At 41.8% G+C, this 23,689-nt stretch overlaps 2 protein-coding genes across 10 annotated transcripts in view; one reads left to right on the top strand and one right to left on the bottom strand.

The window, feature by feature from the left end:
* Nucleotides 1-659: 659 nt before the first annotated feature.
* C1H5orf22 (chromosome 1 C5orf22 homolog) lies at nt 660-17,694 on the bottom strand. Its single transcript, XM_024578632.4, has 9 exons — nt 17,517-17,694; nt 15,981-16,126; nt 11,946-12,095; nt 9,472-9,901; nt 8,389-8,451; nt 8,026-8,147; nt 6,353-6,419; nt 4,402-4,541; nt 660-1,370 (listed from the first exon to the last, which is right to left on the bottom strand). Exons 1-9 carry the CDS (start codon nt 17,595-17,597, stop codon nt 1,238-1,240), a joined length of 1,332 nt encoding a protein of 443 aa, XP_024434400.2. The 5' UTR covers nt 17,598-17,694; the 3' UTR covers nt 660-1,237.
* A 183-nt stretch (nt 17,695-17,877) lies between these two features.
* DROSHA (drosha ribonuclease III) overlaps nt 17,878-23,689 on the top strand; it is a 105,999-nt gene continuing 100,187 nt past the window's right edge. For 5 of the 9 annotated variants that reach the window (XM_053914067.1, XM_053914062.1, XM_071219754.1 and 2 more), the window contains exons 1-4: nt 17,878-17,998; nt 19,051-19,177; nt 20,235-20,302; nt 22,735-23,568. In XM_053914067.1, the coding sequence (XP_053770042.1) occupies nt 20,286-20,302; nt 22,735-23,568 (851 nt within the window). In that variant the 5' untranslated portion in view covers nt 17,878-17,998; nt 19,051-19,177; nt 20,235-20,285. Of the gene's footprint in view, nt 18,003-19,050; nt 19,178-20,234; nt 20,303-22,734; nt 23,569-23,689 lie in introns of all 9 variants that reach the window. The other 4 variants (XM_053914065.1, XM_053914051.1, XM_053914054.1 and 1 more) reach the window with 4 other exon arrangements.

The following is a 23,689-nucleotide window of genomic DNA, read 5'->3' as shown; positions in this document are numbered from 1 at the left end:
TCATTTCAGTTAGGAGCAACTCAACAGGTACGTGTACATGGTCAAGGCCTGAAAGTTACATGCAAAAATGAAGACAACTACTGTATTAGGACTGAGGAATAATGGATTTTTTCTTTCAGTGCTGTCCCACCTTTTAAAGGAAAATAAACCAAGTAGGCAGATAAAAATGATCACTGAACACGAGCAATCCTGGAGAGGAAAGACTTGGGCCAGTTAAGTAAATGACGAGTTCCACGATTAAGAGCCAGTCAGACAGGGTCTCTTACTCACGGGGAGGCTGGTGGAAGGCGGTACTTATGGTAGGCCAGAACTGAGGGTTTAACTTTTTTCCTATTATTCAGATACAAAGAGCTGGTTTATTTGGAAAAAGTATCTACGCAGACTGGCAATAAAGTGTCACTTAAGAGCTACAATGATGATGAATGCTCACACTGACTGTCGTGGAGGTGTAACACCCCAGAAGGGCTTTCTGATTAGCAAACTAGAGTTAATTTGTTTGGTTGAGTTTACTTACATAGACCTCCTCGTACCAACAGTGCTGAGAGCATTTTTTGCGAGAGCTGGGTCACAGTCCCAACAGTCTCGGAGAGGTAGACTTCCTGCGACATGTTCATGGATTGGCAAGTTTGTTTATTATTACTATTATTTTTGGCAGTAGCTTTTGAGAATGTTACTTTCCCGTAAGGCCAGGGTGCCCTGAGGACTAGAGCACACCTCAGACGTGTTGGTGGCTATCCTTTCCTCTCCACCATTTCTCACAATCTGTGATTTGTCTCTTAGCTGTCCCTCAAGACGGGGGCCTCGTCTGTTCTGTCCATTACCATACGCCCAGTGTGTAATTACGTCGGGTGCATGTAAGTGCTCAATAAATGTCAGTTAGCCGAGTGAATAAAATGAATGAATGAATCTCATACAGTCCAACTGACCTAGGAGAAAAATGAGAATAGGGGAAAAAACCCACCCTCAAAGGAAAAATAAAGGGACATCTGTAATAGCACAAACAAACACAAAAACACCCTCACAAAAGTGATGACAATCACAGAAGGGGAGAAAGAGAAGCAACAGGGGTAGAATTGATACCCACAAAATTGCCACCATTCAGCAACAGACAATACCTGAAAGATTTTCAGCCAAAGTCAATAGAAAACAAAGTGTCCTCTGGAAGACTCATTTACAAGTAAGTTAATGAAAACCCTGTCACTACATCGATGCAACAGGAGCCTAGTGTTTGGTTGTTTCACGACGGAGAAGACTCTGCCAAATACACCAAGTGAACGTCTAGGGCCCCGTAGAGGGAACGTAGCACAGTGAGGACTTTTTCCTGAATCGTGTCCACTTGCTCAGAAGGACAGTAATCATCCAGACTTGACCTGGAACCAACAAGAAAAATAAAAAACAATACAGATAAATTGGATGAGATCATACTGTGCAGTGAGGAAAAGCCCGTATGTGTTGATTTCAATGTAAAATTGAAATGAAAGTTGATGGATTTGGGAATAATAATAGTTACAAGCCACTAAATGTTTACTCATATCAGGCGCATGACATAAAAGATGTTCTTTAATCTCCTCAGCCACTCTATGAAATAGGTACATTTACCTACCCTTTTAAGCAGGGGTGTCAAACTCATTTTCACCGGGGGCCACATCAGCCCCGTGGTGGCCTTCAAAGGGCCAGATGGAATTTTAGGACTGTATAAATGTAACTGTTCCTTAACTAGGGGCAAAGAGCTTGGCGCTGCCGCCGGGTAGAAACAAGGTGCAGGGCCAGATAAAACAAGGTGAAGGACCAGATTCGGCCCTTGGGCCTTGTGTTTACCACCCGTGGTTTAAAGGAATCTGCAACAGAGAAAGATTGCCCTGCACACGTCACATAGCTGTAGCCAATAAGTGGTGCTGGTGACAGAACTGGAAACCATCGGGCCTATGTGCAAAGCCTCAGTGCTCAACCACTAGACCGATGTTTGCTCGAAAGGGACATGTTGCTGGGGAATCCTGGGGCTTATTATCTTAGTGACTAGGCACCCTCCTCATTCTTTTAAAAAAATATATTTTACTTATTTATTTATTTTAGAGTGAGGGGAAGGGAGGGAGAAAGAAAGGGGGAAAAACATCAATGGGTTGCCTCTTGCACACCCCCAACCAGGGACCTGGCCTGCAGCCACGGCGTGTGCCCTGGCTGGGAATTGAACTGGTGACCTTTTGGTTTGTGGGAGGATGCCTAAACCACTGATCCATACCAGCCAGGGTTTCTCATTGTTTTATGTGTACACTAGGGCTAGAAATTATGACGGCAGAGGCCTTCCAACTGATAAAAGCATTCTGCTTCTGAAAATAAGGTTAACTACACAAGTGTACAGGACTGTCCAGGATGAAACACGGGGGTGTGCTGGTGTAGGGATCAATTTCCTAGGTAGTTAAGTGTTGAGAAAAGAGCTAAGTGGGATGGGACGGAAATCGGCATTTGGGGAAGTCTTTGTAGAACCACCGACTACAACGTGAATGGCCAGGCAGTTACAGTGTCACCGACAATGACAGCTGCATTAAGGTCTGAATGATTGGATCAGTGTCTCCTGGTTTGAAATGGGGTGAGGAAGCCATTTAGTGGGAGGGATGGGGAAGAGTGGCATAGAGATTTTTAGACTGAAATGGGGTTAGTAATATAGCCCACTCCCTATCACAAGTATTTCAGAACTAAAGAAATAATGTATAAGACCTCCAATAAACTCATTCCACTCTCTGATGATTAGGTTATTTTGAGGCTTCATGTAAACATTTAACACATAATAAATGATACAGAACAATTTTAAGTTACTATCCAAAAAATATATATATATATGGATAAACACCTACTTTAAGAAAGTATCATATATAAAAGATTAATTTATGACAAATAAGAGGTACTTAAATGCTGAGTACCTGTGTTTGTTACTGTTACATTTAGTCATTCTTTGTAAAGATGCAAGTCTAGTGTGGCGTTTTAATATACATTGCTTTTATCAACTACTTTTATTTCTCCTTTATGTTACAATGATATTGTTGTGTGTATATACATATATAAACATATATTTAAATTACTTGTATAAGCAGGTTATTGCTATAAAAACCAAGACTAAATGTTTGGTACACTCACTCCCCCCTCCAAAATTCGTATGTTGGCACCTAATCCCCAGTGTGGTCAAATCTGGAGGTGAGACCTTTGGGAGGTGATTCGGTCATGAGGGAGGACCCCTCCTAGGTAAGATTTAGTGCCTTTACAAGAGAGGTCCCAGAGCGCTGCTTCACCCCCTCTGCCATGTGAGGTTACAGGCAGAAGGCAGTTGTCTGTGAACTAGGTAGGAGCCAGGTCCTCATCTTGGACTTCCCAACCTCCAGGACTTTGAGAAAGAAATTTCTGTTGTTTATAAGCAATAGATCTATGGCATTTTTGTTATTGCAGCCTGAATGGACTATGACAATTACATTATCTATATATTATGTATTATATATATGTATTTTTAAATTATGTAGGTATGTAGGCTAGATTATCTGAATTTGGTTTTAGGATGGTAAAGGATGTTACGAAATGCTTGTCATAAAAAATATATATATTATTTGAGCATTTAAAGCACTTATTCTAGAATCTAACAGTTCTATAGAAAACCAGCCCGAAGATTAGCATAGAAAAGATTGATTTATTAAATTATAACTATACATATAGTATGTTTAAATTTAAAACATGGCAGCAGCTAAATATTTCTCTGTAGGGCACAGAAATGGGAATTCTTGTGTTTCTCTGAATAACATCACCATCTTCAAAGACAAGATAACATGCTGTTTGCCAACCGTTACTAATAGTAAAGAGAAAATACAACACCTGGAATTTGAGCTGAGAGGGTAGAAAGTTGGTAAGAATTATTGTATTAGTAATCATCAGATTAGTCTATGGAGACTGTATTGATTTCCTACTGGTCTGTAACGAACTGTCACAAACTTAGAGGCTTAAAGCAACACAAATTTATTATCTTACAGTTTTGTTGGAGGTCAGAAGTCCTAAAATACTGGTGTGGCAGGACTGCACCTTTTTCTCTAGGCTCTAGGAAAGAATCCGTCTCTTTGCCTTTCCAGCTTCTACAGGCTGCCTGCATTCATTCCTTAGCTCATGGGTCCATCGTCCATCTTCAAAGACAACGTCCCAGCATCTTCCAATCTCTCGGATTCTGACCTCCCTGTCTTCCCTATAAGGACCCCTGTGATTACATTGGACCCACCCAGAAAATCCAGGATGTCTTCCTCATTTTAAGAACCTTGAGTTAATCAGCATCTGTAAAGTCCCTTTTGCCACATAAGCCAACATATTCACAAATTTCTATGATTAGGATGTGGCCATCATTGATAGGCTGTTATGCAGGCTACCACTTACCTTGCAATTGTCACAAGAGTAGGCTTTGGTAAGTTTTTCAGTAAACAATATACAGACTGAATAAGACACTCAATTTCTTGTTCTGTGCTGACATGGTGAGGGAGCTCTGAATAGTCGCAGGTTAGACCGGCCTGGTGAACCTGATGTAAGACAATGAAAATTACACTGTACGGCTTTGATGTTTTTACAGGACTCTTTAACCATGTAATGCCCTTGCTGACAAATCTTTTAATGTTTTTGCGTTGAGATTAGTTTTTCCTTAATAATTTCTGTGCCCTAGAAGTTATCTATTCTATCAAGTTTGGAAGAACTGACCTACACACCTGTTTGGGCCTGAGGCCTTTTCTAGAAATAATTCTTTAACTACTTTTTAAATTTATTTAATGAATACAGATTCATTCAGTTTCTGTCGTTACTTGAGTTCCATAATTCACATTTTCTAGCAAATTATCCATTTTACCTAGATTCTAAAAGCTGATATGAAATTATACATAATATTCTCACGTTATTTTCTGTTCCAACATATTGTTTTTATCTTCTCTTTAAATACATGAACTTGGTACTACATTCGAAGCTTCAAGAGGATACACGGGAAAGCCCTCCCATCTTACTTAACTGGCCGTTACCCGTTTCTCGTGTACCCTTTGTATACAGTACATATTACTGACATCTGTACAAGTGTTGTGATTGTAAACGACCAGCACGAAACTCAATACGCCTGAGGCTGGAAATGGCTCACAAGCTGACATTTTGCAGCTTCTGCTTTAAAGTTCTGAAAACTGGGTCTCAAATATGTCACAGTTTTGCCTAGCATATAAGAGCACACAAGGCACGGAAAAAACACTAAGCTGCAATTTTCTTGGAGGCTCTGGATTAACACCAAAGATTTAATGCACTATAGTATTATAAAATTCATCGATGTCACATCAGTTCAAAGCATTCTAAAACCCTACGTGTCTTCTAACTCTTCCATTTTTAATAGCTGCCATTAAAAAGGAGGGGGACTATGTATGGTGCCAGCAGGATACTGGAAATATTGGGGGAACACTTTGTAAAGTATGATTGTCTCACCATTATGCTGTATAAAACAATACTAAATGTAAAAAATAAAAATTAAATGAAAAAGAAGGGTGAGTCTTGGATTAGCCGCGATTTAACCAAAACATTCTTTTGGGGGTATTTTTTATTCTTATAAAGTTACCATTAAATTAATATGTAAACTTCAGTTCAGATAAGGTGATTTGGTTGTATTCCACAACTAAATAAAATATTAAAGCAAAACCACAATTGACTGCAGTACAAGAAGCACTGGAAGTAAAGGAGGAACAGAAGGCTTGGGGGTCTCAGCTCTGGCACAAAATCCGAGAGCGAAAAGGCACGAGAACTTCAAATGGGAAAGTCTGTGCTTCCAGGACTGGAGAGTGATGTAAAGATAAAGAAATCAGCACCGATGATATTCTCTGCGGCTGCTGCATCAGAGCACTGTTGGCACGGTCAGTCAGTAACCATTCAGCCGAGGCCGCTGAAATGCACTCACCAGAGCGCCGCCTTCTGCCTTTCTGTTTGGTGTCTTTAATCAGAGAAGCTTACAGAGTGAGGAAAGAAAGGAGTGAAAATGAGAAAGAAAGAAATAAAGAAAGAACGAACAACTTCAGAAATTGTATTCATTCTTTTCTCTGAGAAGAAGAGATCTGACCAAAAAACAAAACAAGACAAAACATAGCACTTTTGTTTCACAGATAAAATTGGGACAAGTGTTTTTCCTAGAAAACTGAAAAATGTTCCAGCTTCTAAGAAGCATGTACTTTTTTCATCACTTAAAAAAAATAGTTCACTCACACATCCCAGGAACACAAACAAAGGTGACCTACTTTAACAGAAAGCACACTTCTCTGTCCAGAAAAATGTCTTTGAAAAGGGTCAGTTCTTTACTTCAATATAAAATATTTACCATTTCGTAGTCTGGCACGTCCATCCGTTTTTTCAAACTCTGTACAAGTGGAACTAGTGATCCCATTCTGGAAAAAAAGCCAGCCCTCAATTAAACATCACACCACCTCAACCAAAATTACAGCAGCCAATGATACATTACCCTTAAAATTCATCACTAACAATATGTTTCATATGATTACTGGGAAACAAAAAAATAAAGCTGTTCAAATATCACGTTAAAATATTAAGAAATAAGTATTCCCTGCTGTTTTCTTAACTAACACAATTACAGATTGTGTTAAATGTTGAAAATTAGCATTTAAGAAACTGAGATTTTCCTTGTCTCTAAAAATCCAAGTTCTATTGTGACTTTAAAAAATCATTTTGAAGGGGAAGGGTCAAGTCAAGGAATGTCTATAAAGAATCCATGGGCATGGACAACGGGGTGGGGACTGACTGTGGGGGAGGGTGTGGGGTGAGAAACTGGGACAAATGTAATTGAACAACAATAAAAAAATCATTTTGATCACCAAGAAAACTAAGTGCCTCAAACACACAGTGTTAAAAGGAAGATGTTTCCTGAAGGTTAAAAAAAATTAAGGTCATATTTATTGACATATATACAATTATAATGGAGAAATTTCTGTACCATTTCATATAGTAACGATGATGCGTTTAAGGTATTTAATTTAGGTGGAACTCTTTAGAAGGCCCGATTAATCAGTAATTCCAGCATTTTAATGTCTTTTCCAGCAACATCCACCCACCTGCTAGGAGGGGAAAGAAAAAAGGAGGCAGGAGGTCCCATCTGCCTGGCCCCTGCTACTGCTATCTTACGGCTGATTCTTACACTTGCACTACGGAGAATCATCTCAGTTTGAAAATAAGCTCGCTCCGGTCTTCTCTGCTCCTGGGGACGAAGAGTTCTAATTGTGGTTCCTGGTCTCTTGAGTTTATATAGTTTAAAACATTATTTTAGAGAAAAGTAACTACACTATTTATGTCACTATCCTTTCAAACTAGCATTAACACTAAGGGCATTCTTCACCCGCCACCCCCCAAATCAATAGATGATCTCCCTATTTTCAAGGTCGGTCAACCCTGAGCGGACTGGCCAGACAAATGACCTGATGAAAAACCCACCTTTCAATTCTTGCTCCCTGAGGCCATGGGCAGCTTGAACATAAACTCTTCTACCTGTTGTTGGGCTATCCTTCAAAAGAGGCACGTTTTCGCATTATAATTACCAGTCTAGTAACTTAGTTTGCTATTGATAGGTTAATTTTCTTCCTTATTCTACTTTGAACAGGGACTGTCTTATTCCTTTTTAATCTTCCATGAAAGCTCCCACCACATCTTACAGTAGGGCCGCTGCTGCACAGTGACTAAAATCACACCCGCTTCCTATTATATGACTTTGGGTGACTTAACCTCTGTGCTTTAGCTCCCTTATCTATAAAATCGAAATAATAATAATAAAGCCATAAGACTGCTACAAGAAATAAATGAGATAATGCAAGGAAAAATCTTAGAATTATATTGGGTACATAGAAAATACTCAATAAATGCTAAAGAGTGCTAGTAAATTTGTGCTGAAATTTAATACTAATTTTTAAAAGCGATTTAGTAAATATAGTAACATATCTAGGACAGGAATATTGTAGAGATGCAGAAAATGTCTGAGGGTCTTACCCAGGGTTTGAAGCCCATTTCTGTACAGTTTCTTCATCATCACCATCACACAAATCAGCAAAAGTAGCTTCTAAATCTTCTAATTGGTGAATTCGAGTATCGACACAATCTACCAAATCTTCCTTTAAATGCATAGAAAAGCCGAGGTTATGGTTATTCATTCAAAAAACAAGTGAAATCCCACCACAATGAAACTGCAGTTCAATTACATGAAACGGGATTTTCAGGAACTAATCATGGACTTCCCCAGTAAACACACACAGAGATGTCGGACAGTTGTTTGAGAGCACCCTGTCATCACAAGCTGTAAGACATGAGGTTATGTGATAACAGACAAAACCCAAAGAATTCAATGAAGGATACCTCTGTCAGGTTGGTGTCAGGCTTTTTAAATTGGTAGAGCTCTTGTAGGATTTTGTATTCCTCCTAAAAACAAAACAAAAAATCCATATATTAAGAAAAACATTTTTTTCAATGATATGTTTTAAGTAAAAAATGGCTATGATTCAAAAACTTCTTAGATAGTCATTTAAAGATTAGTCTGAGAAAAGCAGGCAAAATATATAATTGAGATTTCACTGTAAATAGTATCATTTCCTCAGGGCAACTCCATCCATCTGGGCACGACAAGTAGAGGTCTTTGATTATTTAGATAAATCACAAGGCTTCCGATATGCATACAGAATAGGGATTGTAAAGTACAGCATCATCATTAAAAATCAAATACTGAACTTAGAAAAAAGACCCGTCAATTTGAATTCCCCCAGAATAGGTCTGGGATAACCTCCTGAGTGCTAAGGCCAGCAGACGTGCTCATAAAGTGCACCGAGGAATACTTACTTGTATCATGAATTACCAGTTTCTTAAATGCAGAATTCTGTCTCTGGTGATTTGCATTTAAGATCTGCTGAGGTAGCATAAGGACCACAGGCCTCAGTGATTAGCTACAATAGTCCATGTGTCATTAGGCACCTTATTCACTGAAAAATTTGTCTACAGGGGCTTATAGACATTGTGTATCTCTGAGAAGACACCATAAAAAACTGGCCATAGCATTTGTTTCTGAGGCAAGAAATCGAGGGAACGGGGATGGACAAAGGCAGTGACGTTCTTTCATGTACACGCTTTCTCCTACTACATGACTTTGTTTTTTCCAACCACCCATGTACACATTACCCCGATTAATAAATGCAAAATAATAAATATTATCTACAGCAGGGACTGGCAAGCTACAGCCTGCAATTTTTTTGTATGGCCCTCAAGTTATGAATGGCATATACAGTTTTAAAGGATTTGAAAGCACAGGAAGGAAGAATATGTGACAGAGGCCATGCTGACCCGCAATAAAGTCATCACTATCTGGCTGTTTGCAGAAAGTCTGCTGATCCCTGATCTAGAGAAATGTCATGTAATTCTCAAGATCTATGTTTTAAAAGCACCGTTTACCTGAGTGAATATTTCTTTGAAGGGATTCTTGACTGAAAAAAAATCTAAGTCAATATCTAAAACAAAGGCATCCCCTTTCTTCAAAATGGCCGGGATTTCTCCAGTGCTGACTGCAGTCTGGCAGTGCTGGCTTTCAGCAGAACATGAACACGAGGGTCCGAGGCCAGTCTGGACCCTCCTCTGAGTCGCCGTGTCCGTTTCCAATCCTTCTGAATAAGAGTCACAGTTAGTAGAGGCAGTGTGTTCTGTGTCTTCCAGCGCTAGCTTCGGCTTCTTAGCAGAAGACACTGCATCGTTTTCTTCTTGACGGTTACAGAGTTTATATGGCTTTACCGTAATTACATCCAATTGTAAAGGTTTTTGATTCTCTAGCTGGTCTTCAGTTACATAAAGACCGTCACTTAGGAAGTAATGATCTGTACTTGTAACCCTGGATCAGAGGAAAACACTATTTTAAAGAGGAGTGGACAAATTAGCTGACATTTCACATAGCATTTCATAGCACTGCAGAATTATAAAGAAGGTATTGGGCAAGAACTGGGAGCTGTCTCTAATATTTGTACTTCCTGTTCTTCTGTAGAAATAGCATTCCCCAGATGTTTAGCTGGGCACCCAAGTGTCCAAAGTCACAGTCTGACTCGCAGCTGGGCGTGGCCCTTTGACTAAGGTCACGCCTTGCTCTCCCCTCCCCACTGACTGGCATATGACAAGCCCACCTTGGACAATGGGACAAAGACAACATTCTAGAGATGATAGAGCAAGAAAGTAGGAGAAACTGGGATGTCCCACACTGCAGAACTGCCCTGGGCTGTATGTGGTGAACTCTAACAGGAGAAAGAAAGAAACAATCCTGTGTGAGCCAGCGCTTTGGCTTTCTCTTGTACCAGCTGGAGCTTCACCTCCCCAAATCGCTTAAGACAAAAATTCCGTCTGGAAATAATTTCTCTTAATAGAAGCTCCCTCTGATGTATTTCAAGGCTCATTATACTTTATATGATCATAATATTTAAAAAAAACTTGAAAAAAATCATGTACATGAGCAGAATATATTTCACAAGTTGCAGATCTCTGATTTTAGACATATTGGCATGGTCTTGGCTGTTCAACTATATGATGCCTTGGTAAGTATTATGAACAGTGAAACCGAATGCTTCTTCTAGAGGCAGGCTCTATCCAAATAAAATAATGGTTAATATTTACTACCTACCTACCTACTCCAACATACAGTCTTACACTTAAAAAGATAAAATTTTCCCCCAAAAGATTAATGACACAATAAAACTAACGTCCAGGCTCATTAAAAACTGTACCATCCTAAGAAGGGCGAAGGCTATACCCCTTGACCTAAATTTGTATTCTTCTTCAATAATGGATATTTTACTTTATTCCTATCAGTACAAACACATATTTCAGACTACATACCTACATGCACGTCTCTTCCATAAATTTCTACTTGCAGGATTAAAATCACGAGATCATCAAAATCTTCCTAATATTATTATACACACCTTGTTTCAAATGTCTATTTCAGATTGCTCAAAATTATCTGATTTTGCAGAAACCTGTTACAGGTAACACTGAAGTACTCAATAGAAATGCTACTACTCTTTCACATATACCAGTATTATATATAATATTTATTGTATGAGGAACCCTATTTATTTAGTATCATACTGTCAATGAATAAAATTTTATGTATATACAATAAAGTGACTTGTGTAAATGATAAGAATATATAAGAAAAGTTACTTATATCATTAAGGGTAAGTCAGAAGTAAAAAATATCATATTCAAAGAGAATGATTACTTCATTTTCAATGTGTTACCATTTAATCCTTACATCCTTTAGGTTATAGAATGTTACAGTTCCACTACTTAAAACATTCATCCCCTCACAAGAGAACCCAGAAGATACACAAAACACTGGTTACGTAGCTTTTACTACAAAAATAGTGCTACATGTAACCCGAGCCAGAGAATTCTGTAGTTTAATTTAGATTAATTATCTAAAGCTAATCATATTCATAAAATTAAACCCCCAAATCTACTTGTTAGCCATTGGATTTATTAAAAAAAAAAAAGTGAGTTATTTTTGCTTTTTCACTGCTAATTTCTCCATTCAGCAGACTATGGTTATACTGGAAGGAAATAGTAAATGTATCATTAAATATATAAATCTAAAAAGTACTTCAATGATTTAATGGAGTCAGTCACCAGGGGAGCCAGAATCCCAGAAGATGAAGGTCATGTTATTCAAAAACAAACGTGGCGCACGCCAGAGTATAAATGGTGTGGGGAGAAGTTTAAGGGCCTTGAAAACTTGTTCCTGGTGTTTTGAGAACTCTTTTTCGAAGAGCTGAGGCTTAATCTGACTCTGTGTGTGTGTAGAGACACTGGTAAGTTATTACAGGAATCCAAAATAGGACAGAAGCAGCATCCCACCTGTTTCATACTCGTAAGTACGAGGAAATTACCTGATTGTAGTGGTAGAAGTGTCTTTGCCCACTAAAAAGTGATGTCTGCCCTCTCTGATTTGCTGAGCCCATGTGGGATGAAGCCATATGACATGAGAAAAATGGCCAGCATAAACTGCAGGCATGATCCAATTCTCAATACTTAACTCCCTGGAAAAGAAATAGAGAGGAAGAACAAAAACAATTAGTGAGCGATTTCCCCCCCCAATGCAATTTCACTCACAATAATATTTTAAGACAGCAGGTCTCAGAGTGGGGTCTGTGGGACCAGTTGGAAGGCGCCTGAGGTGCTTCCTGTGACCGTGAGTTAAAAGCAATTTCCCCCAAACACTGAGGCGCTGTGTTCCTTTTCCACGGTGCTGACATTTGCACAGGTGGCACAAAGCCACAGTGGGCGGTGTCGTGAGACTAACCACGGCGGTGGCACCGAGCTGCACTGCGGTCACCGTGTTTTCCACGACCAAGCACTACGCCTCCCCAAACCCAGTCTCACGCAACTATGTCCTTCCTGATGACACCTGCACCTCGAGTACACATTTGAAAACACTCTGTGTGGTAACATGAGAAGTGTACAGAATGTGCTTCTGCTACATACACTGAAGTCTCAAGGAAAAGCACTTGTCACTGAATTGCAAGCAAAACACCATTTTTCTTGAAAGACTGATTGATAAACCATGGTTATTCAGACTGGAATATGAATTGTTGGATGCTAACCCACATTACAGAAAAAGCTCAGTAACTCTGAAGCGTATTCGGGAATCCTGAGACTAAAAAGTCTAATAACTAGTATCCTATGACTAACTGTACAGTCTGCATACCTGTGTTAAAATTATCTTCAATTTCTAAAACATAAAACCTCTACATATAAAAGAGTAAGGACAACGGCAGACTTACCATGTTTTTTTTAGAAATCAGTGGTGTGAATTGGGGTTTTGGAAAAAGTCAAATGTAGTTAATTCAGACAAGCATCTTTCTCTTTTTTAAAAATATATTTTATTGATTATGTTATTACATTTGTCTCAATTTTTCCCATTGCCCCCCTCTACCCGGTACCCCCATTCCCTCCAGCAATCTCCCTTCCTTAGTTCACGTCCATGAGTCATGCATAGAAGTTCCTTGGCTACTCCATTTCCTATACTATTCTTAACATTCCCCTGTCTATTTCGTACCTACCAATTTGTGCTTCTTAATCCTTGCACCTTTTGCCCCATTTTTTCCCTTCCCCCTCCCAACTGATAACGCTCCAAATGATCTCCATGTCTATGATTCTGTTCCTGTTCTGCTTGTTTGCTTAGTTTGTTTGGAGTTAATGATTGATAGTTGTGAACTTATTGCCATTTTAATATTCATCATTTTGATCTTTTTCCTGTATCATTCCCTTTAGCATTTCATATAATAGCTTGGTGATGATGAACTCTTTTAGCTGTACCTTGGCTGGGAAACACTTTATTTGCCCTTCCATTCTAAATGATAGCTTTGCTGGATAGAATAATCTTGTTGTAGGTCCTTGCTTTTCATTACTTTGAATACTTCTTGCTAGTCTCTTCTGGCCTGCGAAGTTTCTTTTGAAAAATCAGCTGACGGTCTTATGGGCTCTTTTGTAGGTAACTGTCTGCTTTCTTCTTGCTGCTTTTAAGATTATCTCTTTATCTTTCATCTCTGACATTTTAATTATGATGTGTCTGGGTGTGGTCCTCTTTGGATCCAACTTGTTTGGGACTCTCTGTGCTTCCTGGACTTGTATGTCTATTTCCTCCATAAAATTAGTTAAGTTTTCTTTCATTATTTTTTCAGATAAGCTTCCAATATCTTGCTCTTCCTTTTCTCCTTCTGGCATCCCTATGATTTGGATGTTGTTACATTAAAGGATGTCCCAGAGGCTCCTTAGCCTATCCTCGTTGTTTTTAATTCTTTTTTCTTGTGTTCCAAATCATTGATTTAATTCTCATCTTCATCCCCTCCACTGTTGGTTCCCTATAGATTTTTCTTTATTTCACTTAATGTAACCTTTATTTCTGCCTGGGTCTTTTTTATGCTGTTACCCAGTGAGTTCCTGGAGCATCCTCATAACCACTGTTTTGAACTCTGCATCTAATAAGTTGCTTATCTCCATTTTGTTTAGTTCTTTTTCTGGAGTTTTTTTCTGTCCTGTCATTTGGGCCTTATTTCTTTGTCTCCTTTGGCAGCCTCCCTGTTTTTGCTTCTGTGTGTTAGGTAGAGCTGCTTTGACTCCCCATCTTAGCAGCGTGGCCTATTGTAGAAAAGCGCACCTGTAAGTTGTATGGGGTAGAGCCTCAGGTAATCTGCAGGGTGGGGCGACCCATGTCACCGCTGTTGCTCTGTGTCGGGGAGGGCTCACAGACAGGACAAGAAGGCTTGTACAGAGGTCACTGCCTGGCCTCTGGAGTTTTGCTCGGGAGGAAGCTGTCTCTTGGCACTTGCCCTGATGCTGGTCACTTCGCTTTCTCCCTGTATGCCACTTGTGTCCTTCCAGGTGATGCCCTGGCACTAAATCCTGGCGGGTGTGGGTCTGCTGAGTCCTAAGTCTGTTGCAGGCCCTTTAAGAGGAGTATCTTGAGAATCCTGCAGTTTCTTTGGCCACCTCAACCACCACTGGTTTTTACAGCAAGAAGTTCTGGGGACTTATCTTCTTGGCACTGGAACCCTGGGCTGGGTGGTCTATTCTGGGGCTGGGATCCCTCCTTCCTGAGATACCCTTCTCAATTTTTACATACAACATGTGGATGCAGGACCACTCATTCTCTGTCCCACACCTCTGTGCCTCTCTGTGCCTCTCCGCCCCACCTATCCGTCTGGATGAATATTGCTTCTTTAAATCCTTGGTGTCAGATTTCCATCACCTCAATTTTCTGATAATTCTGGGTGATATTTGTTTTGTACTCTGGTTGTAATTTTTGCTATAGTGGTGTGAGGAGGTGAGGTGTGTTTACTTATGCCTCTACCTTAACCACAAGTCCCTATCCAAGCATCTCTCTTTTAATCTTATACGAAAACAGGAGAATTACTGGTATGTAACTTTTTATATTGTACAAGTAGGCTACATTCTAACAAATATGTACATAAAGAGAGATTGACAATTTCAGGGAACTTTCTTACAGAAGAGAGGCTAGTAAGTCATTATTTATAGATACTTTAGGTATGGTCCTTCCTCAAGAATAGAGTACAAATTATCAATTTCACTTCCATCTCTATGATTCTATGTAACTCATAGTCAGTAGGATTTGTGACCTGAAAATAAACAAATTAGGAGGTTGGAAAAACTCAATATTGGAAGGAGAGATATACAAATTAAATTATTGAACTATGTGTTTAAGATATATATTTTTAAAAGGTTTTCTTTACTTACTTTTAGAGAGCGGGGGAGGGAGGAAGAGAGAAACATCAATGTGCAAGAGATACATCAATTGGTTGCCTCTCACATGCCCCCAGCTGAGGACCTGGCCCACAGCCCAGGCATGTTCCTTGACCCAGAATTGAACTGGTGACCTTTTTGGCCACCAGAGAACTGGCACAGGCCAGTATTCAATCCATTGAACCACATCAGCTAGGGCTAAGACACATTTTTTTTTTTGTGCCCCAATATTCAGACTTTTAAAGCAGAGAGGAAGGGAGAACTAGCTCAGATAACTTTTCAAGTCTCTTCTACAATACTTGTAAAATTCTATGTTTTAAAGTAGAGGTTGGCACTCATTGACTAGGCCACTCGTTTTTTGTAAATAAAGTTTTACTGTAACAAAACCAGAGCCATTTGTTTGCATAGTGTCTATGGTTGCTTTTACACTGTAAGGGCAGAGATGCAAGTAGTTGCAACAGAGACCGTATGACCAACTAGCCTAAAATATCTACTACCTGGCTCTTTTAGAAACAGGCTGTCAAGACTTGCTTTAAATAACATAAGAGAGGCAACAAAACAAACTCATGAGCTTAGCACAGTCTATTTCTCTTAATCACTTATCATCTACTGCAAACTGTATTTCAAGCATGTATAAGATCATTAACAAAATCATATGTTACCTGAAAAGAGTTTCCTTATCAAACACAGTGTCAGCTGGCATATTCACAGGAATAAGCAGATCTGGATGTGAATCAAAATGCACGAAACTTACATTACTGTCAGGAAGGTGTTTTGAACCGATGGCGCGGTATATAAAAGGCAGGACCTGCGAAGGACGTAGGCACACATCAGAACCGGCACTGAAACCATGAGCTTACACTCACCTGCAGACTGAAAAACAATGCCAAATGCAACTGCACATAATCTGGAGCACACCAAGCTATTAACAAGTAGGTAAACATACGTAGGAAAAAGTGTTCATTGGCGATCATGTAGATAATGACCTCAAGCTTTATTTTTTTCCTCAGAACTTCCCAAAGGCTTTAATGGGCATCTTTTGCTGCCACAATGAACTCAGGAAATGTGAGGAAACGGACAAGGACTGAAAAAACCTGTGAGTTAATACATGCACTAACGTGTTCAAGCTACCCTGGGTCTTCTGGCCGTTTCCAGGGTGGCTGGTGTGGTTATAGGAAGGTGTGGTTGGGCTAGGAGGTCTACAGGGCTTTGTCCTGTTACAGCTGTATAGTTCTAGGTTTCATACTGAAATTGATTAAGAAAAAAAAAAAAACCTTCACAGACACAGACAACAGTATGGTGATTGCCGGAGGGAAAGGGGGTTGGAGGGAGGTAGAAGAGGGTTGAGAAGATTAGTGATGATGGAAGGATAGGTGACTTGGGGTGGTGAACACACAATACGATATGCAGATGATGGGTTATAGAACTGTACACCTTAAACCTATATAACTTTATTAACCAATGTCACCCCAATAAAGTCAATTAGAAAACCACAATGAGTTATCAAAAAAAAAAAAAAAAGACTGAATTTGAAAGCACCGTCGAATCCACACTGGCTCTTTCTCTCATGCTAACACACACTAGGTCCAGGTGTGAAGAAGCCCAACTTCCTTCCTCTCAACTGTCTCCATCCGTAAACCTGGACCACTCTTTTCCTCTTTCATATCCAGGGAACTCCCAAGGTTCCTTAATGCTACTTAAGAATAAGGTATGCGATCCATAGATCTGCCTTGTAGGCTTCCAGAAGTCTGCATTCGGGCATTCTTTTAGCTACTCTATTAAAATAGCAGTGCCATAAAAACAGGACAATATCTTTAGTGTTTAGAAACGCGGGGCACCGTATTAAAAAATGTATGTGCACACTATGCACACAGTAACACTAATGGCCCTAAAATTGTCTCTATTTCACATATGACAATCCACATTCTTAACAAAAAGTCTCCCATCTACACTGCAGGCCTGTGCTGGAGATGCTGGAGGGCAGGAAGCCCGAATTAAGGTGCAGGTTAAGGATTCGGGGATCTGCAGTCAGACTGCCCAGGGGCCGGAAGCAGAGTAAGGGCCCCATAAACGCCAATGTCTATTTTTCCAAGTTAGCTTCCAAGGTAGTTTTGGTGTTTCCCCCAATTCAATGCAACTCGTGCAGGTAACCAACTCTGGTTCTCTCTGGCCTCTGCGGCCGAGGCTCCGCGGCTCACCTCCTGATGGTCCTCCACCACCCACACGGGCAGCTCGGGGTAGCGCCGGAGGCGAGCGCGTTCTCCGGCGGAGTCGCTCATGTTGCCGCGCTCTGCTGTCTCTCAGCGAGCCAGAGACGCTGGACGAGGACCCGGCTAAGGACGGAGAGTCAGTCCCACCACCCTTCCCGAGTGGAGCCGCGCGCTCACCCGGTTGCGGTTCCGGATTGGAGGACAAGGAGGGCAGAGGGCGGGTTTCGGAGGGCTCGATGACGCTGATTGGCTTAAATGTCCATCGCTTTTTGCTGATTCGCCAATCACCGTACACGAGGCGCTGCGGCGAGTCCAGCAGCATCCTTCCCGGAGTCACGTTCTTTCGCAGGTTTGCTTTTTAATTCCCTCTGTTTCCTGTTCCGGAGGCGCGGGAGGTGCTCCGGTTTTAGCGGGTGCAGAATAAGCCTGGCTTTGCTCCGACGTTGACCTGGCGGCCCGGGAGACTTTTTGTAGGTAAAAGGGCCATCCCGCGGGCGATCGAAGAGGTAGCATTTGCGAATGTCTGGATTTAAATGGGGCTGGTGTCCGGGGCAGCGGCGATCTGGATGGTAGGCGCAGACAGCCCCTCCTGAAATCTGCAGCTAAAGGCAAAAAAGCGACCCTAGGCCCGGATCCCAAATACTTAGACGTGACAAATGAGACCTCTCATTCATTTGTGGAGCGCATGCGCTGATCCTGGCTTGGGGTCGCCTGCTTCTCGGAGGGGAGGTAGACCGTGAGCCCAGCGCTTGCCTGGTTGGGGCTCCCTGTGTGGCGGGAGATGCAAACAGGGAAACACTCAGTTCAGCCCTAGAAAGCTGATGGGCCTGCGGATTCCACTGGAGGAAAAGAGGATGTTCTTAAGAAAAACGTCGTCACACTTTGCAACTCTTTCTACATAGACTGATGTTCCTGGACGTGTTTACTATTCCAAACAGCTCCCTCATTTTCCCTACTAACAAACACCTACCCAGGAGTAGGCAGGCGCAGAAAATGATTACTTTTCCAGTTGCAGCGAATTTCTTGACTTTTGAATTAAAGTTTGCATTCATAACACAGCGTGATTATGCCTTTAGTAGGTCAGTTTCATAATCAGTGTCTTCAGATATTCTCTCTATAGACACATTCTTGAGGATTTCATAGCGAATGTTAGACTGGTACACAGTGAATGAGAGTATTAGTGATTTCCAGCACATTCCTTTGTGTTCTCCTAGACTCTGTGCATACGTCTTTTCTTGAGTTTATTGCCTTATATTAATTTTTAAAACATGTATGTAGGTTCTGAGCTCCTTGGGTCCTGCAGGCTGATCTTACTCATCTTTGAGTCCACAGGGCCCGGGACAGTGCCCTACATGTATTGGCCCCTTAAATGTTGTGTGAATCAGTGGAAAGGTCTTTTTGTCTGGTTTTGATAATGCAGATCTGTTGTGGATATATGTGAAAGGGAAATGTACCGTAGCAACATAGAAACATATACTGTTGGTGAGACAGTGAACATTTATTAATCACCTACTGTGTGCAGGATGCTCTGCCAGGGGCTGTGAAGGATTCAGAAATGACTATGAATCAACCGGTGTCATCAAGGAGCTAATAATCTAGTGGAGGAGTTAGACATGTGCACACTTGACTATAATATGAGGCAGTCTCTGGTAAGTGCTGTAAAAGAAGTAAGTACAGACTAAGAGGGAAGCCTAGAGGGAATGGGATTGCTTCCTAAAGGGAACCAGGAAAGGCTTCACAGAAGAGGTGGCATTTGACACAGGTAGATGGGTAGAAGTCAGTGAGAAAATTCATAGGGCAGGAGATTTCAGAAGAGTGAGAGCAAAGAACAAGCCGGGTGATAGTATTTGGCATGTTAGGCAACTGGGAAGATCTGGGGTGATAGGTGCTTCATGGGGGAGATAATGGAAAATAAGCCTGGAAGCATTGGGTTCAGATTGTAGAACGCCTTGGATAACAAGCACGGAGTTTGAATTTGATTCTGTTGTCAGGGAGTGTGAGATTAACTCTTTTGGCCTTAGATTTATCTTGAGGGCCTTGGACTGAAAAATAACCGTTATTCAGATGTTATTTGGTACCTGATGTTTATTAATCCCAGTGATTGGTACAGCTAAATAACCTGAAATGATTTTCATAAGCCATTTGAAAGTCTACTTTAAGCTTATTGGTAAACTTTAGTTAGAAAGACATTTGGGAGATGCTTCTACATAAAGCTTTTTGCATTTAATATTTATTTGCATTTTAAGAACATGTTTCTGAAGTTTAAGTATTTGGAAAGTCATTCATGTTCACAACATTATTCTATGGGAAAAATGGAGAATGAGAATCAAGGGTAAGTGTTATCTCTACAAGATTATAGTTACATCTGAATTTGAATGCCGGTCTCACTGTGAAGGAAACTAGAGTATGGAGAGGGAGAGGAGAAGTGGTTTTCTCCCCCTAATCTTTTAGCAAATTAGAGGTGGAATATGCTCAAATTTTCAGTCTTTTTAGCTACTGATTATTTTGAGTCATCAAGACAAGTATTAAGGACATCTTAAAAGTCAGTTGTAAACTTTAATTCAGTTCAACATTCTCTTAATTTTGTTATTATGCTAAATGCCTCGGAGAATGCAACATTAGTGTTAAGATAACTGCAGAAATATTTTCTAGCGCTATCAGTTCAGGAAACATTTTTATGTCTATTTTATTCTTTCCGTCCTCTAGAGCTTATATTCCCTGTGGAAGATGTGACAGTGACCCATACGGCACGTCACGATGCAAGGCAATACGTGGTGAGTGGCGTGGTAGCGATGGCAGGAGTTTTGGGAGCACAGACAGCGGAGCAGACGCCGGCCTGGGTTATAGGCTGTGGGAAGGCTTTAGAAATGTGAAGAGAGGGGAAAATGTGTCCATTTGGGTCAGGTACATGGCTAGCAACTCAGACCAGAGCAGTTAATGAGACCACCCAGAGCCCTGCCGTGATGGAACTTGCGGTTAGGAGGTGCAGGCAGACATTAAAGATGGAATTAAGTAATTAGTTGGTGAATTGGAATTCTTGTAGGAACTGCCAAGAAGCGGCACAGAGTGTGAGAACAGGAAACCTAACAGGCTTGGGGGGTGGGGGTATTGATAGTGATTGTAACAAGACCCGCAGGGGTTTTACTGTAGGCGCCAGACCAGAGATGATGGTGTGAAGTGGGTGAACTCAAGTATTTATGAACCAAAAAACCATAGGAATGGATAGGAATTGCTCCAGACTGGTATGGCTGTTGATTGGAGGGTGGTCCTATGCACTGAAAGGTTGTGGATTTGATTCCAGGTCAGGGCACATTCGTAGGTCGAGGGTTTGGTCATGGCACCTGCGAGAGGCAACCAGTCAATGTTTCTCTCTGCCATTGATGGTTCTTGCACTCTTTCCCTCCCTTCCCTTTTTTCTTAAAATCATTAAGCATGTCCTCTGGTGAGGATAAAAAAAATTACAGGAGTTTTAGAATGAACTTTTAGTTAAAGTGGGTAAAGAAGGAAAACCTTTTAGATAATGCCCTGGTGTATGACTTGAGGACCAATATGTGTCTGGCATTTTCGCCATAAGCATCTTGGCTGTAGACATCTTGGCTGCAAGCATTTTTGCAGCGTGACTAACTGACCCTAAGGCAATTTTCCTGTAAAAGTAGATAAAGACAAATAAAAGAGGGACGTGAAAAGGATATAATGAAACACGATAAAATGAATAACAAAATTAAAAAGACTTTATTGCGAAATACAAAATATTTGCATACCTTTAAAATGTGTATAGATTCATGGAGGAAATACCATGCAAATAACTGATTTTATTTTGTGGATTGTACCTAAGCATTTGTCTTCGTTCTGTGGGAAATGTGGTTCAACTCTGTGCCCTCAAAGAGGGCCCTCAGCCTCTCTTTCTCTCCCCAGTGTTTCTGTTTCAAAATAAGAAACCGACTCTTGGGGCAAATCATTGTCGTGTGGAAGAAATGCTAACCATTTTAAGACCACCACCATCAGGTGTTGTGTATTGGTTTGTCATAATTTCAAATCCACTTGTTTATGGCTTAAGTAAAGTTGTTTTGATCTAAAGGTGAATTTGCTTACATTGAGGAAGCTCTGCTAGGACGTTATTAAAATCTGCTGTTGTCCATATGCACTTAGCTATTGACGGGTGCTGCTGGGGACTTACCGATAGGGACATATGGAGGAGCGACCATCACACAGAGTTGAACCCACATTTCTCATGGGATGAAGACAAGTGCTTGGTTAGGTACAGTCTGCAAAGTTAAAAGAGCTCCCCAAAGACCTTGAGATACTTGCTCCTGCCGTGGTCAGGTCTGCCTGACCTGCTTTGGACCAGCAGTGCTGTTAAACTGTGCAGCAGTCCCAGGAAGAGAAGGGACATCTGTTCCTGCCTTGGGGAGGTCACTCCTCATGGGCAGTGGTGCCCGCTGTGTGTAACGGCCACCTTGCCTGCCACTTATGTGTGCCGGCAGCGAGGGACCTAAGGCAACAGTTGATACCCAGCTTTTAGTTGGAAAGTACTGACTCTCCCGAGAACCAACTTGTAGAAAGGTACGCCTCTACTAAATTAGGATTACATTTATCGTTTTTATGGAAAAGTTGCCTTGAGGCCAATTAGTTAGTTGTGCAATGAAAATGTTTGTGGCAAAGATGATAAAGGTGAAAGTATGTAGACCCTAAATGGTGTCTGTTGAAATCAGGAATAAATAAAAAGGAGCAAGTGGTATTGTCTTGGAGGAGAAGATCGTCGATTCCTTCCCGGGCATGTTAGGTTAGGTTTGCAGTCTGCGCTGAGCTGGAGAGAAGGTGAGACAGGAGAGGCTGGTGCAGATAGAGGAACCTTGGGTGTGCGGACGCGAGGCATGGTGAGGTCAGGGTTTTTGGGAAACTTAACAGGGACAGCAAATGGTTGAACAGTGGGATGTTGAATTCATCATTCTGGAGGGGGAGTGGCTTTGGGGAGTGGCAAGGTCCACAGGGTGACCATGGCAGTGGTTGGGGGGCTGAGGCAGGGGGAGAGGAGTTTACTAGCCATGAGGAGTGTCAGATAGTACAGAGAACTCAGTATTGGAGGGATGGAATATTCCAGTGGCCTAGGGGTCTGTCCGTTGCTCCTGAAGCTATTCAGGCATTTGTGGAACCCTCTTTCCATAGTTTTCTCTTCTCTGTCTCTTTTTTTTTTTCTCCAACAAAGTCATAGAATGTCGTTCCACCCAGGACGAGGGTGTCCTCGAGGGCGAGGAGGACATGGAGCCAGACCTTCAGCGCCAGCCTTCAGGCCCCAAAATCTGAGACTGCTTCACCCTCAGCAGCCTCCTGTGCAATATCAATACGAACCTCCAAATGCCCCTTCCACCACCTTCTCGAACTCTCCGGCCCCCAATTTTCTGCCTCCACGACCAGATTTTGTACCCTTCCCGCCCCCCATGCCTCCGTCAGCACAAGGGCCCCTGCCCCCGTGCCCAATCCGGCCCCCCTTCCCCAATCACCAGATGAGGCCCCCCTTCCCAGTGCCTCCGTGTTTCCCTCCCATGCCACCTCCGATGCCCTGTCCTAATAACCCCCCAGTCCCTGGAGCCCCTCCCGGACAAGGCACTTTCCCCTTCATGATGCCCCCGCCTTCCATGCCCCACCCCCCGCCCCCTCCGGTCATGCCGCAGCAGGTCAATTATCAGTACCCTCCTGGGTATTCGCACCACAACTTCCCACCCCCCAATTTTAACAGCTTCCAGAACAGCCCCAGCTCTTTCCCACCCAGCGCTAATAACAGCAGCAGTCCTCATTTTAGGCACCTCCCTCCATACCCACTCCCAAAGGCTCCCAGTGAGAGAAGGTCCCCCGAGCGGCTCAAGCACTATGATGACCACAGGCACCGCGATCACAGTCACGGGCGAGGCGAGAGGCATCGGTCTCTGGATCGGCGGGAGCGGGGCCGCAGCCCTGACCGGAGGAGACCCGACAGCCGTTACAGATCGGATTATGACCGAGGGAGAACGCCTTCTCGCCACCGCAGCTACGAGCGGAGCAGGTAAAGCACGTGTGTTTTTCTGGTGAACTGCAGAGGCCCACATCCAGGCCGTTTCCGTTTGTCAGCAAACCAGACCAAAAAGGCCCAGCAGTGCATTCCGGTTCATAACAGGAGATAGCGC

Source organism: Desmodus rotundus, chromosome 1, assembly GCF_022682495.2.
Source record: "Desmodus rotundus isolate HL8 chromosome 1, HLdesRot8A.1, whole genome shotgun sequence".
Classification (NCBI taxonomy): domain Eukaryota; kingdom Metazoa; phylum Chordata; class Mammalia; order Chiroptera; family Phyllostomidae; genus Desmodus; species Desmodus rotundus.
Note: the sequence above shows the minus strand (reverse complement) of the source record. Positions and strands in the feature narration are given on the sequence as shown.

Coding starts and splice junctions, on each gene's coding strand:
- C1H5orf22 (XM_024578632.4), bottom strand. CDS start 17,597: ATGAGCGACTCCGCCGGAGAACGCGCTCGCCTCCGGCGCTACCCCGAG. Junction 6,420..8,025: donor AAATGGGCTTCAAACCCTGG/GTAAGACCCTCA, acceptor CTTTTTTTCCAG/AATGGGATCACTAGTTCCAC. Junction 4,542..6,352: donor ACGTGCCAGACTACGAAATG/GTAAATATTTTA, acceptor GTCTTACATCAG/GTTCACCAGGCCGGTCTAAC.